Consider the following 15,902-nt stretch of genomic DNA (forward strand, 5'->3'; position numbering starts at 1 on the left):
AGCAGTTGCTGAAAGTTGTAACAACCATTTCCCTTTTTTGAACCAATCTACTTAAGCTCACCTCAGCTTGGCACAATGCGTGCAGCCCTTGGAGTGCAAGCACTGCAGGCGTAACCTGGTCTGGTTTTGTACATTCGTTTAGCACCTTGGAGATTGCTGCCAACATATCAGCTCCATGCTGGTAAGATCTAACAAAAATGGGCAAAAACATGAAAAGAAGCTGTCAAAGAATGTTAAAATATCAAACATAATGGACTAAGCTTTCCCATCTAAATCTTGTGCAGTTTGAGAGGCAGGAACACCTGATCCCAGGACAACACAATCTCAAATGGTGTAGCCCCACAATGCCTCAGTCTTTTAGGACTTATGAATTGCAATGTGAACTTATTTGGGACTGAATACTGACATTAAACTTCAGAAACTTTCTGTATGCAAAGTAGTAATTTATCCTATTGTGTTCATGCTGGAAATGGTTGAAAAGCATCGATAACTATTTTACTTCAACTGTGGTTAAAGAAATGAATTGTTTGAGTACCAGATTAATAAGCCTCAAGTATTGTTAGAAGTTGAAATTAAATTTCCTCCTGCAAACTGCTAAGTATATTGGGCAAAATCACAGTTCAAACAAATGTCGAACTGATAAATGCCTTCAAAGAACAACTGAGTTGTTACAGAAGGAAGAGGAATCACACCCATAAACTAATATCTGGCATGCATTCATTCACACTCTTTGCCAAATTCTTTTGCAGTTTTATGTAGGAGGTCAGTTTGCACGCAATGTGTAGAATGTAACATGAATTTTGCTGAATTGCCATTCTCACCTCTTTCTGCAAATCTCCCTGACTGATGCAGCTTTGGCTATTAATTGCTCCCAGTGGTCTTCTTTTCCACATGAGACGGATGGGATATCGACTAATGCCATATATTTTTGTAGCTCTGGATACACACGATCCTAGCAAGAGAATGACACAAAATATGTATTTCTAATTAAGAATAAGATGTCATTTATTATGCATAATCAAAAATGGCATACTAATTTTAAAATAAACATTTATTAAACTGCACATAATTACAAAGAAAAAAAGATATTTCAGACAGAAGAAACAGAAAAATTGTACTTTGGGAATGGTTGGAGAAAATATCTAAATTAACAATATGCCTTTAGATTCTTGGAGACCAATCATGCATTTATTTTTCCATAGTAATGCAACAATATTACTGCTCACAAGAATTCATTCTGCAAGAACGGTTGAATACTCACTTTGCGAACACATTAGGAGGTTCACCAAGAATTATACTACTACACCAAAGAAATTAACCAGAATGGGATGTAGTAAACAAGAGTATAAATTTATTAAGATAATATGCCCAAGCTTAAAATATAAAAATATACCATTTGCACAAAACACATTTGAAATAATTCATGTTCAAAGTAAATTTGTTTTACAGCACATGTTAGCATATGCTAACAAGTCTAATTGTACTGCAAGCATTTACAGGAAAAATACAGGAGAATTTTACAAAAACTGTACATAAACAAAGACTGACAAACACCAAAATGAAGACAAACTATGCAAATAAAAGTAATATTGAGAACATGAGTTGTAAAGTATTCTTGAAAGTGAGCTAATAGGTTGTAGAATCAGCTCACAGTAGTGGTGAATGAAGTTATCCACAATGGTTTAGGAGCCTGATGTTTGTAGGGTAATAACTGTTCCAGAAGCTGAAGGTGTGGGACCCAAGGTACCTGTACCTCCTGTCCAATGGTAGGAGCAAGAGGCACAGCCTAGATGGTGGAGTCTTTAACGATGGATGCTGTTTTTTTGTGACAGCACTCTATGTAAATGTATCAAATGGTGGGGAGAGCTTTGCCAGTGCTGGACCACTATAGTCACCACTTTCTTTTCTGTTCCTGGCCATTGGTATTGCCATGATGCAACTACCACCCAATGTGCAAGATTTTGGTGACATGCCAAGTCTACCCAAACTTTAAGAAAATAGAGGTGCTGTCATGCCTTCTTTATGATGACACTCATGTGCTGGTCCTATGACAGATCTAGCGATATGTTGACGCCAAGATATTTAAAGCTACTGACGCTCTCCACCTCCATTCCCCTTATGAGGATTGACTCATGGACCTTTGACGACTTCTTCCTGTCGCTAACATTCAGGTCTATGCTTCTGCTTAAATTTAGTGAGAGGTTGTTGTTTTGGCATCACTCAACCAGATTTTCAATCTCCTTTTTATATGCTGATTCATCACCACCTGTAATCCAGCCAACAACAGTGGTGTTGTCAGCAAACTTACATATGGCATCGGAACTGTATTTAGCCACACAATCATAAGCATAAAATGAATAGAGCAGGGGTCCAAGCACAGAGCCCTGTGATTAACTGTAACTGTAAGCTAACTACAGTTCCAAATAATCCAGCATTAAACATTCAACAATTTGACCAGTCACATTATATGGTGGAATCTGTTAACTTTATAATTATTAGACAACAAACATACATATGCATTTCTATTCTCTGTTTTCTGAATGCAAAACTTTTTAAAATTCACCTTGATATTCTATACACGTATTCTATTGAAACTCCACATAGATAGTTCTGGTCTGGTGAGCTGCACATAAAATGATCAAACCCAGCAGAATCCATCTCACCTGATTTTCCCATAGATTTGTCAAAAGGCGCAGTGATATGGCTTTAAGTTTTGGTGTTTTCCACATCATTTGTATGGCATGAATTATCTGAGCAACACAAACCTAACACCAGAAGGTAAAAGAATTAGAAATCAGTTTAGCAATAATTTTTCATGATTACTTTTAAGTTAGAACTAATGTTAAAACATGCTATGAAAAAAGTTTTATCTCATTTCATCTTTAACTATTCTTGAATCCTTCTCAAAACTAGACCGTATTTTCTCATCTTCAAGGAGCTAAGCGATCTCTCAATATAATGATTAACATAATGTTTCTTATTACAAACCTTGTGAGTGCCCAGAGTAGGAAGAGTATAAAGGATAGCATGGCACAAAGCTGGTTCCAATGGCCTTCCCAATTTGAACATCAAAACAGAAATAAGGTGTGGTACCTACAATTAGAAGCAATTGAGAAATGACATTACTTGACTATACAAGGAAATATTGACATATCATTACATAAATGTAGATTCTTCATCAACAGATAGCTAAAATTAAGAGATCAAAAATTCACTTTAAATTTAAATGGCTCATCATGAAGATGGTGAAATATTACAATAATAAAAACGTAGTACAGAAATAGGTCCTTTCCATCCATCTCATTCATGCCAACCATGATGCCCATCAACAATAGTCTAACTGCACGGCCTGTATTTCCATACTTTTCCTGTGCAAGAACTTATTCAAATACCTCTTATAGTGCACATTGTAGTTGCATCTGACTCTGCTACCTCGTTTTTATTTATTTATTTAGCTATTTAGAAATACAGTATGGAACAGGCCTTTCTGGCACAATGAGCCACAACACCCAGCAACGCACCTATTTTAAACTAGCCTAATCACCAGACAATCTAATTGACTAAGTAATCTATTAACTAGTACAGCTTTGGACTGTGTGAGGAAACCACAGTACCTGGAGGAAACCCACGTGATCACAGGGAGAACATACAGACTCCTTACAGACAATGCTGAAATTGAACTCCAAGCTCTTGATGCCCCGACCTGTAATAGCATCATGCCAACCACTATGCTACCATGGCGACTCTTCTGGCAGATCTTTCCAGATATTCACAACCCTCTGTGTGAATACTTACCCCTTGATCTCCCTTAAGCTTCACTCTCACTGTAAATCTATGCTCTCTAGTTCTCGGCTTCCCTGCTTAGGGAAAAAGATACTGCGACAATCTCTTATCTATGCACCTCATAATTTTATTAAATTCTATAAGGTCAATGCTCAGCCTCCTATATTCCAGTGAGAATAACCTCAGCCCAAACCCTCTCTCCTGATGACTACAGCACTCCATTCCAGATAAGACCCTGAAGAACTTCTTCTACACTCTATGTCTACTACATCCTTTCTATGGTGTGGCAACCAGAGATGTACAAAATATTCTTAATATGGTCTAACCAATGTTTTGAATAACTGCAACATGATGTCCCAGCATTTGTACTGAATACTTCAGTAAACAAAGGCAAAAATACCAAATGCCTTTTCCACTATCCTATCCACCTATGCCACCACTATCAGGAAGCTATGATCTTGCACCTGAACATCTCCCTATATACGTTTTATTGTCTCTGTCATTTACTCTACATCGTATGTCCTATCAGACTTTAATCTCCTAAAGTACATTAACTCACACTTGTCTGGATTAAATTCCATCTGCCTCCCTTCCGTCCAAACTTCCAGCTGACTTATGCCCTGCCATATCATTAGACATCCTGCTTCACTATCTACAACTTCACCAGTTTTTGCATTGTCTGCAGGCTTGCTAAGCAAACCCTCTCCACTCTCATCCAAGTTACATTTTTTTTATATATATATTATAAATGACAAAGACCCTAGCACCATAACACAGAGTACACATAACTCCATTCAAAAAAAACACCTATCTATTACTATCTACTGCCTCCTATCACACAGCCAACTTTGAATCTAATTTGCTAACACAATCCCTTATACCCCAACCTTCTGGACTAGCCTACCACCAGAAATCTATGCAAACACTTTATATCACTCTTTTCTTTAGCACCATCTCAAAAATCTCCAAAAGATTTGTGAAACATGACCCCTCCATATACTATGCCAACTCCCCCGAATCATTTGCTGCCTTTCCAAGTGAATCCTTCAGAATCTTCAACAATTTCCCAAACAGTATATTGGAAAGCATCACTGGCCTGTTGCAACTGACCTTTCCAACCAGGGGCTGTCCAAGTGACCATCCTTTTTCTATTCCCAAGTTCTACCCATATAGCCACCTGAGTATCCTCACTGAGTACTGCCATAATGCTCCCCCTGATCAGCAGTTCACCACCCCCTGCAATGCCTGAAAGTTCTGCATCTTGGAACACTGAGTAGCCAGTCCTGCCTTCTCCAAACTATATTTCTATGATTGCAACAATACCAAAATCCCTTGTGCTGATCCATGCTCTCAAATCACCTGGCTTATTGAAAAGCCTCATTGCAACCCCACATCCTTTCCTCCTCCTCTCTGGACTAGCCTGTTCTATTTTCTACGTAGAAGTCAGCCTCTCTGCCGGCCACACTGTCATTCTGGATCCCCCCAACCACCTTCTCTCACAAGTCTAAATCTTCAAGTAGCACCAGCAAACCTCCCTGCAAAAATATCCATCTCCATACAAATCAGGGGCTACCCCTCCTTTTTGTACAGGTTACTGTTGTCCCAGAAGAGATCTGAATGATCCATCTACATGAAAGGGGCTGGCGTGGCCCTGTGTACATTAAACATTAAATCAGTAGAAAGGAATGACATAGAATCAGAAGGTGTAGAGACTCTATGGGTTAAGAAATGGCAAGGGTAAAAGGACCCTAATGGCAGTTATATACAAACCTCCAAACAGCAGCCAGGATGTGGATTAAAAATTACAGTAGGGCATAGAAAAGGTGTGTCAGAAGGGCGATAATCGTTGGGGATCTTACGAGGGGTGATTGATAAGTTCGTGGCCTAAGGTAGAAGGAGTCAATTTCAGAAAACCTAGTACATTTACGCTCTGTCCGCCAGAGAAAGCAGGATCTCCCAGTGGCCACACATTTTAATTCCACATCCCATTCCCATTCTGACATGTCTATCCACGGCCTCCTCTACTGTAAAGATGAAGCCACACTCAGGTTGGAGGAACAACACCTTATATTCCGTCTGGGTAGCCTCCAACCTGATGGCATGAACATTGACTTCTCTAACTTCCGCTAGGCCCCACCTCCCCCTCGTACCCCAGCTGTTACTATTTTTATGCACACATTCTTTCTCTCACTCTCCTTTTTCTCCCTCTGTCCCTCTGAATATACCTCTTGCCCATCCTCTGGGTCACCCCCCCCCCGTCTTTCTCCCTAGGCCTCCTGTCCCATGATCCTCTCGTATCCCCTTTTGCCTATCACCTGTCCAGCTCTCGGCTCTATCCCTCCCCCTCCTGTCTTCTCCTATCATTTTGCATCTCCCCCTCCCCCTCCAGCTTTCAAATCCCTTACTCACTCTTCCTTCAGTTAGTCCTGACGAAGGGTCTCGGCCTGAAACGTCGACTGCGCCTCTTCCTATAGATGCTGCTTGGCCTGCTGCGTTCACCAGCAACTTTGATGTATGTTACATTTATTTTTCCTACATTTGCACACTTAGTCCAGCGGTCGTGGAGCATACGGATCCCTTAGACCTCCAGAAAGTGGTCCACAGCAGGGGTGATTGATAAGTTCATGGCCAAAGGTAGAAGGAGATGAGTTATTAACTTCAAATTTTCTGCATTTTCACTCAAAGAGCTGAACTGCACGTGTATGTAACGAGAGCTGTATAACTCGTCGCCTTCTACCGTAGGCCATGAACTTATCAATCATCCCTGCTGTGGAATACCTGGAGGTCCAAGACACTCTCGTTACATGCACATGCAGTTCAACTCTTTGAGTGATTATGCAGGAAGTTTGAAGTTAATAACTCATCTCCTTCTACCTTAGGCCACGAACTTATCAATCACCTCTGCTGTGGACACTTTCTGGAGCTCCAAGATCCGTATGCTCCACGACCACTGGACTAAGTGTGTACATGTAAGAGGGGACTATGCTGAAAAAAAAAATGTGTTAGGTTTTCTAAAATTGACTCCTTCCGCCTTAGGCCACGAACCTACCAATCACCCCTCGTGACATGAAAGTGGTTTGGGAAAACCAGGCCAGTACTGGACCGCAAGAGAGAGAATTTGTAAAATGTCTAAGGGATGGCTTTTTAGAATATCTTGTTGTTGAGCCCACTAGGGGATCGGCTGTGCTGGATTGGGTGTTGTGCAATGATCTGGAGGTAAGGAAGTGATAAGAGAACTTAAGGTTAAGAAACCCTTGGGGAACAGTGATCACAATAAGATCGAGTTCACTGAAATTTGAGAAGGAGAAACTAAATTCTAATGTGTCCATATTTCAGTGGAATAAAGGAAATTACAATGGCATGAGAGGGGAACTGGCCAAGGTTGACTGGAAAGAGACACTAGCAGGAAGGACAGCAGAGCAGCAATGGCTGGTGTTTCTGCCAAAAATGAGGGAAGTTCAAGACTGATATATCCCAAATAAGCAGAAATTTTCAAATGGAAGAAGAACACTACCGTGGCTGACAAGTGAAGTCAGAGCCCAAGTAAAAGCAAAAGAGAGGGCATTCAAGGAAGCCAAAGCTAATGGGAAGATAGAGGATTGGGAAGCTTTTAAAAACAGTCACAAGGAAACTAAGAAGGTCATTAGGAAGGAAAAAGATGAGTTATGAAAGGAAGCTGGCGACTAATATCAAAGAAGACACTGAAAGCTTTTTTAAGTATATAAAGGGTAAAAGAGAGTTGACGGTAGAAATAGGACCAATAGAAAATGACAATGGAGATATTGTAATGAGAGATACAGAGGTGGCAGAGGAACTGAATGCATATTTTGCATCAGTCTTCACAGTGGAAGACATCTGCAGACGTTCAAGAGTGTCAGGGACGTGAAGTATGTGCAGTGAAAATTAAGACTGAGAAGGTGCTCAGGAAGCTTAATGGTCTAAGGGTGGATAAATCTCCTGGACCTAATGGAATGCACCCTGGGGTTCTGAAGGAAGTAGCTGGAGAGATTGCAGAGGCATTAACAATGATCTTTCAAGAATCGATAGATTCTGGTAATATAGCAGATGACTGGAAAATTGCATATGTTACTCTGCTATTTAAGAAGGATGGGAGGCAGCAAAAAGGGAACTATAGACCTGTTAGCCTGACATCAGTGGTTGAGAAGTTGTTGGAATCGATTGTTGGGGATGAGATTATGGAGTACCTGGGGGCATATGACAAGATAGGCCAAAGCCAGCATGGTTTCCTGAAAGGAAAATTCTGCCTGACTAAACTACCGCAATTTTTTGAGGAAATTAGAAGCAGGGTAGACAAAGGAGATGCAGTAGATGTGGTGTACTTGGATTTTTAGAAGGCCTTTGACAAGCACACGAGGCTGCTTAGCAAGATAACAGCCCATGGAATTATAGGGGGTTTACTAGCATTGGCTCATCGGCAGAAAACAGAGTGAGAATAAAGGGATCTTATTCTGGCTGGCTGCTGGTTACCAGTGGAGTTTCCACAGGGGTTGGTGTTGGGACTACTGCTTTTTAGGATGTATGTAAATAATTTGGACTATGGGATTAATGTATTTGTGGCTAAATTTACCGATGATACAAAGATAGGTGGAGGAGCAGGTAGTGTTGAGGAAACAGAGCCTGCGAGGGACTTAGATAGCTTGGGGAATGGGCAAGTGGCAAATGAGGTACAATGTTTTTAAAGTGTATGGTCACTTTGGTGGAAGAAATAAATGGGCAGACTATTATTTAGATGGAGAGAGAGTTCAAAATGCAGAGATGCAAAGGGACTTGGGAGTCCTTGTGCAGGATACCCTAAAGGTTAACCTCCAGGTTGAGTCAATGGTGAAGGCGGCAAATGCAATGTTGGCATTCATTTCTAGAGGTATAGAATATAACAGCAGGGAAGTGATGTTGAGACTCTATAAGGCACTCGTGAGACCACACTTGGAGCCCAAAACTGCACACAATACTCCTTATTTTCGAAATGATACACTGAAATTGGAGAGGGTTCAGAGAAGATTCACGAGAATGATTCCAGGAATGAAAGGGTTACCGTATTAGGAATGTCTGGCAGCTCTTGGGCTGTATTTCCTAGAGTTCAGGAAAATGAGGGGGAATCTCATAGAAACATTCCAAATGTTAAAAGACCTGAACAGATTAGATATGGCAAAGTTATTTCCCATGGTCAGGAAGTCTAGGACAAGAGGGTATGACTTCAGGATTGAACGACGTCCGTTTAGAACAGAGATGCGGAGAAATTACTTTAGTCAGAGGGTGGTAAATCTGTGGAGGCAAGTCTTTGGGTGTATTTAGGCAGAGATAGAAAAGTTCTTGATTAGCCAGGACATCAAAGGGTATGGGGAGGAGGCAGGGGAGTGGAGATGACTGGAAGAATTGGATCAGCCCATGATTGAATGGTGGAGCAGACTCAGTGGGCCAAATGGCCTACTTCTGCTCCAATATCTTATGGTATTATGAAACCTTCCCTCCTGTGTCAGCACAACACTCACAAGCACATGGCACAGGAAGTAATACTGAGAATAGAACACTAGAGATCCTGCTTTTCTTCTTTCTACTTGTTTCCCTAACTTCCCTTTATAGGACCACATTTCTTTTCTTACCACAAACAACAGGAATTCTGCAGATGCTGGAAATTCAAGCAACATACATCCTGACGAAGGGTCTCGGCCTGAAACGTCGACTGCGCCTCTTCCTATAGATGCTGCCTGGCCTGCTGCGTTCACCAGCAACTTTGATGTATGTTGCTTTCTTTTCTTACCTTTGTTTCTTGCACAAATATGGCTAACTCACTTCCCTTTTCAGAACATTCACATCCCACTTCAAGATAACCTTGACCATACCACCAGGGAAGCAACTCACTATTCTGGCTTGACAATTGCTTAGACATTGGACTTCCCCTGCTTTCCTGTGAGAGGCCATTCCTGTCCCTAGCCTGCCCCAGTAGTAACATGGAGCTATTCCCATCTTGACAGTACCAGTAGACAGGGAATAGCAACCAGGGAATCCTGCACTATTCTGCCTACCCCTCCTGGCAGAATCAGATTTATCATTATCGATGACATATGTCATGAAAATTATTGTTTTGTCTTGCACTGTACTGCTGCTGCAAGATTTACTACAAATTACAATATAGTTTAATAGTGCAAAAGACAAGTGATGAGGTAGTGTGAATGGGTTCAAAGAGTGTTCAGAAATTTGATGGTGGCAGGAAAGAAGCTGTTGTTAAAATGTTGAGTGTGGGTCTTGGGTCTTGGGGCTCCTGCATCTCCTTCCTGATGGTGGTCATCCAGCGACTCTCTGGCTGAACCACGATGTGACCACTTCCCTGATGCTCCTAGCTTTTTGCCTTCTATAAGCTCCTTAGTGAGTCCAACTGCAACTCGAGTCAATTCATGGGTCCAAGAGGAGCTGAAGTTGAACCTTTTCTTTATTGCTTTGTTGTAACTACAACAATGTCAGAAATTGCACCAAGTGTGTCAGCTTGAATATTCTTCACTGATATTAGTATCAGGATATTGGGGCTAGGTAGCATAGTGGTTAGCACAACAATGTATGGCACCAGTGACTCAGGGTTCAATTCCCACTGGTGCTTGGAAGGAGTTTGTACGTTCTCCCTGTGACTGTGTGGGTTTCCTCCGGGTACTCCCGTTTCCTCCCACATTCCAAAGACATAACAGTTAGTAGATTAATTGGTCATTGTAAATTGCCCTATGATTAGGCTAGGGTTAAATTGGGGGATTTTATATTTTTATTCTAAATAAAAATTATAATAAAATAAATTAGCAGCATGAATGCATGATATCTCATACATTCTTAAACTGGACAAATCCTCAGCTAATCTAAGGTACCAACATAAACAATATATACAACTGCAATTTCCAGCAGCTATGGAAGGCATGTGAAGCATTTCGCCCACCATGGACTTTTCACCCCAACTTCTATCAATACAGTTCATGTCCACCAAACTCCTGGAGCAGCACTTTAGATGCTAGATGAACTCAGTGGTCAGGCAACTTCTTTGGAGGAAAATAAACAGTCAATGTTTCAGGTCAGTTGTTCCTTTTTCTCCATGGATGCTGTCCAAACCAGAGTTCCTCCAGATTCCAGTATCTTTCGTCCCCAATAAATCCCTGCTCTCTTTAGGTTTTGCTTAGTGGTATTACAGTCTTTACCTGGGAAGCATCAGCTTTAGCTAGTTCTGCAACAGTTTCCAGAGCCTTCTGAAGGCATACTCCATCCTCTTTTAAAATTATATAAGCAATCAGGAGAGTGATGTGTTCAGGAACTTTGTCATTTAAAGGCAGCGTTGATTTGACAGAAGACAACCAAACTAAAGTGGAGTCGGCATCTGCACTGAAACCATCCAGCAGCTTCCAAGTTGCAATGAGAGTTTTATACTGACCAGTAATGGGAAATGCAAGCTCAGGCGAATGCTGCAAAGGGGAAAAAAAACAACTCTTGTAAAGTTAGGCACACAAAATAACAACTGAAAGCATTCAAGCCCATATAAATAAATGTTGAAAATGACTGTCTTTTAATAATTTTGTTTATAAGATCTGTACTTTTTAACAAACTCATGCATTTTTCACACTCACTGGAAGAAAGTGGTATAGCAGACTACTAACGGTTTATCACCTTTCTCATTTTTCATTAGCTCAGTATTAGCACATTGCTTTATCTTAGTTGTAAAAGTGATAGATTTTGCAGAAGCACCAGCTTCATTCCTTTGTTTTACACCCCTTAGCATTAATTCCCCTCTAAGCATCGTCTCTCAGCTCTTTATTTAGTTTGCTTAGTATTTGTATCACAAACAAGAGAAAATCTGCAGATGCTGGAAATCCAAGCAACACTCACAAAATGCCAGAGGAATTCAGCAGGCCAGGCAGTAGCTATGGAAAATAGTAAATGTTTCAGGTCGAGACCCTTCAGCAGGACTGGGAAACAAAGATGAGGGGTCAGAGTTAGAAGGTGGGGGAGGGGAGGGAGAAACACAAGGTGATGGGTGAAACTGGGAAAGGGGAAGAGGTGGAGAATTGATTGGTGAAAGAGATGCAGGGCTGGAGAAGGGGATATCTAACAGGAGAGGACAGAAGGCCAGGGAAGGAAGAAAAGGGGTCAGAGCACCAGAGAAAGGAGATGGACAGGCAAGAAGATGTGATAAGAGAGACAAAAGGAGATGGGGAAGGGTGAAGGAGGGATGCGGGTGAGGGAGGGGGGAGTTGGCCATTACCAAACGTTCAAGAAATTGAGGTTCACACCATCAGGCTGGAGGCTACCCAGATGGAACATAAGGTGTTGCTTTTCCAACCTGATTGTGACCTCATCATCACAGTAGAGGAGGTCATGATCTGGCATGTCAGAACGGGAATGGAAAGTGAAATTAAAATAGGTGGCCACTGGGAGAACCCGCTTTTTCTGGTGGACAAAGCATAGGTGCCTGGCAAAGTGGCCCTCCAATCTATGTTGGGTTTCACCGATGTACAGGAGGCCACATCAGGAGCACTGGATACAGTTTATGACCCCAAAAGACTCACAGGTGAAGTGCTGCCTCACCTGGAAGGACTGTTTAAGGATCTGAATGGTAGCAAGGGAGGAGATGTAGGGCCAGGTGTCACACTTGTTCTACTTGCAAGGACAAGCGCCAGAAGGGAGATCAGTGGGGAGGGACGAATGGATAAGGGAGTTGCGTAGAGATGGAAACACCCAATCTATGGGGGCCAATTTGCTGAGCACCTACACGCCATCCGGCAGAAAAAGCGGGATCTCCCAGTGGCCATAATTTTAATTCCACTTCCCATTCCGATATGTTAATCTATGGCCTCCTCTACTGTTGCAACGAGGCCACACTCAGGTTGGAGGAACAACACCTTATATTCCGTCTGGGTAGCCTCCAATCTGATGGCATGAACATTGATTTCTCAAACTTCCAGTAATGGGCAACCACACCCCCATCTCCTTCATGATTCCACATCCCCTTATCCCTCTCTCACCTTATCTCCTTCGTATTTGTATGTTTGTCTGTACTCTGAAACAAACTGAAATCTTGGCATTAAGGCTGCTCGTCATTCCTGACTCCTGGAAGAACCCCAAGGATCAGAAAATAAACAGAGATCCAACAAAACGTAATAAATATTTTCAAGGGTTAGAAAATGTTATTACCCAGTAGCAAGTTCCTAACAAGTGGAAGTGTCAAGTGGGAACAGCTCTTCTCAGCTTCATGCATATTCAGAGAAACTCCTAACTGACAAGCACTACAGTGGGCTGTCTAGAATCATTTGTCAAATTAGTTAAATGCTTTCCTTATTGATCAAAAAGAAAGCAAAGTGCACACCCAGAAACTTTCTCGACTGGACCAACCAATATAATTGATTGAAAATATCCAAATGTGAAGACCAAGGTAAAACAGCGGCCACAAGTTTTCAATGAGTGTAACCGTGAGATTGATAATGTTGGGAATCTGACAGAACTCCTCATATGCACTCACGGATAGTCAAACTTGGAGTCTAGAATAATAGACAGTGATTCCCTGCTCTTCCAATTTGCTCTCTTTCTCTATGGATAACAGAAATTAATAATTGCACTTTCTACAAATTAATCTTATTACAACAAAAAATAGGAAAGGTATTAGAAAGTAAGAGAGTCAAGATGTTTTAAAATCAAGTCACATATATCAAGGAGTATGACTATCACTATTGTTCCATATGTAATGATTTATACTTTTGATGTATCAAGAAGCTACATGTATCTACACTGTTTATGAGGAAACTTGGAAATGAAAACAAACACAACATGCAATGATCCTTAACAAAATATCACTAAACTGTGGATAAACTTTCTCCCAAAATACAAGGAAAATCTTTTTACATGCTATAGTAATTTATAAATCAGAAGATCCAAAAAAATCCTTTTCCTACCTCCTGTCTGCGTACAAACTCAATCTTGTCACTCTGGATGATGTCAAGCAGTTTGACAGCCAATTGTTGGTTGTTCATGGTAACATCTGCATCTGATGTACATTCCATAGCCACTGCAGAAGATGCTATCTGCAGCAAAGGCATCACTAGGACCAGAGCTACTTTGGATGAATTACTCAAAGGTGACAAAGACAGGATCTTCAATGCTGTCAATAGTAGAAAAAACATCTCATTCCCCTTTATATTTTATTGTACATGAAAAATTTCAGATCACATTCATCTTCACACCATGTGAAAAATGCCTTCAAAATTCAAGCAGCAAGAATAGAGCTTTGATATTCTTATTTTCGTAGGCAAATTTCAAAGCAATAAGCATATGAATAGTCTTATTCTAGCAATGCAAAATAGAAGTTTCAAATATCTACAGTATATAATTGATTTGCTACAACTGTGGAGCTTAATAAGACTATGACATAATACTATTGGCATGGTGATACACTGGAGTAAATCACAACTAGTAGGCAACATTCTGGGCGACTGACCCAGAGACAAGAGTATAAGCCTCACCCTCACAGCTAAGAGATTAAGATAGAGTAATTTTTTTTCAATGGAATTTAAAAACAGTGCTAGTCTCTGTAATAGTTAACCATGAAACCATCACATTCTCATAAAGCCCCCCAAGTTTTCGCTGTTGTTCTGCAGGAAAGAAAACAGCCATCCTTACTCTTTCTGGTCCACATTCAACTCATGAATGCGTTAGACTCCATATCTCTAGGGTAACAAAGGACAGACAATAAATAATGTCAATGCCAGTAATGTCTAAATTCTTTGAATAGAAATGGTTTTTAAAATGTCTCAATAATATGGTAAATATTGAAAATTTATGAAGACTGTGATCAATACCAGAACAATGTTTATGGTAGTTTGCCTTGCACCTTTTCCCAACATGAAATATGCCATGGATTCCAATTAATTTGAAGCTTCCAGGCTGGTAAAAATAAATGCTTATTTTGCTCTGTTAAGTAAAATTCATCAACTTAGAAGGTTTGGAATGTCATGATCTTTGTCAAAATGATTTAGACCAATTTATAATTTGTCGCCATGCAGAGAGAGCAATCTAAAGCAGTATGATTGCTCTCCAAATGGAATGCAGATTGACAGCATTTCAAATTGAACAGCAGGGATGCAACTGAAGTTGACGCTTGAAAACTGGGGTAGGAAATTGGAGTAATTAAACATACTAGACTGACAGATTTCATACATGAACAGGGCAAATGATAGTGCAAATATATAATCCAATGCTAAAACAAGAAAATTATATCAACAGAACTAAATATATAAATGTATAAGTTAACGTAAATTATGTACTTTACTTGGACAGTCATAAAACAAGCCAGCCCATCTCAATTTCTCTTCCAATAATCAAACTTGCTGGTAGGCTTGTTTAATTAAAATATGTAGTACAGAAAATAAAAATAAAAAAGTAGTGAGGTAGTGTTCATGGGTTCAATGTCCATTCAGAAATCGGATGGCAGAGGGGAAGAAGCTGTTTGTCACTCTGGGTTAAGGTAATTTGTCACATGGGATTGAGTGGCAGTGAAAATAAATGAACATGGTCGCCTGTTCACCTGGCAGGCAGCAGAGAAAAGAGGTGAAATGGGAGCGCGTATTTTTGTTGACTGCTCATCTTTGTTTGAATCTAATCCAATTATTCTCCTCTCACTTGTTTTGTTTTACATGAATTATAGAAGAGTCGAATAATTTTATTGTTAGTTTTTTTAATAAAGGATTAAACGTACTTTTTCAACTTGGAATTTGGCTAGTTGGAAGCGTGTCATACCACGAGATATTCCCTCACTGAGCCTCTCAGTAACTTTTAGTTTGTTTTCAAGTAGTGGCTACAATAACAACACACACAAAACACTGGACAAACTCAGCAGGTCAGGCAGCATCTATGGAGGGAAATAAACAGTCAACAGTTTGGGCTGTGACCTTCCATCAGGACTGGAAGGGATGGGGGCAGAAATCAAAATAAGGTACAGGGAGGAGGAGGAGTGCAACTTGTATGTACAAGTGAGATCAGGTGAATGGCCGGATAGGGGAGGAGGTGATACGAAAAACTGGGATATGATAGGTGGAAGTAGTAAAGAACCTTGACTATACTTCTTTTGTAAAAATGCTCCT

At 40.6% G+C, this 15,902-nt stretch overlaps 1 protein-coding gene across 6 annotated transcripts in view; it reads right to left on the reverse strand.

Moving 5' to 3' along the window:
* Positions 1-15,902, reverse strand: part of focad (focadhesin) — a 255,026-nt gene that overhangs the window by 125,736 nt on the left and 113,388 nt on the right. For all 6 annotated transcript variants that reach the window (XM_063069010.1, XM_063069012.1, XM_063069008.1 and 3 more), the window contains 6 exons: positions 13,719-13,924; positions 10,977-11,237; positions 2,989-3,093; positions 2,664-2,765; positions 822-952; positions 62-188 (listed from right to left, as the gene is read on the reverse strand). In XM_063069010.1, the coding sequence (XP_062925080.1) occupies positions 62-188; positions 822-952; positions 2,664-2,765; positions 2,989-3,093; positions 10,977-11,237; positions 13,719-13,924 (932 nt within the window). The remainder of the gene's footprint in view (positions 1-61; positions 189-821; positions 953-2,663; positions 2,766-2,988; positions 3,094-10,976; positions 11,238-13,718; positions 13,925-15,902) is intronic.

Source organism: Mobula hypostoma, chromosome 16 (genome assembly GCF_963921235.1).
Source record: "Mobula hypostoma chromosome 16, sMobHyp1.1, whole genome shotgun sequence".
NCBI lineage: Eukaryota > Metazoa > Chordata > Chondrichthyes > Myliobatiformes > Myliobatidae > Mobula > Mobula hypostoma.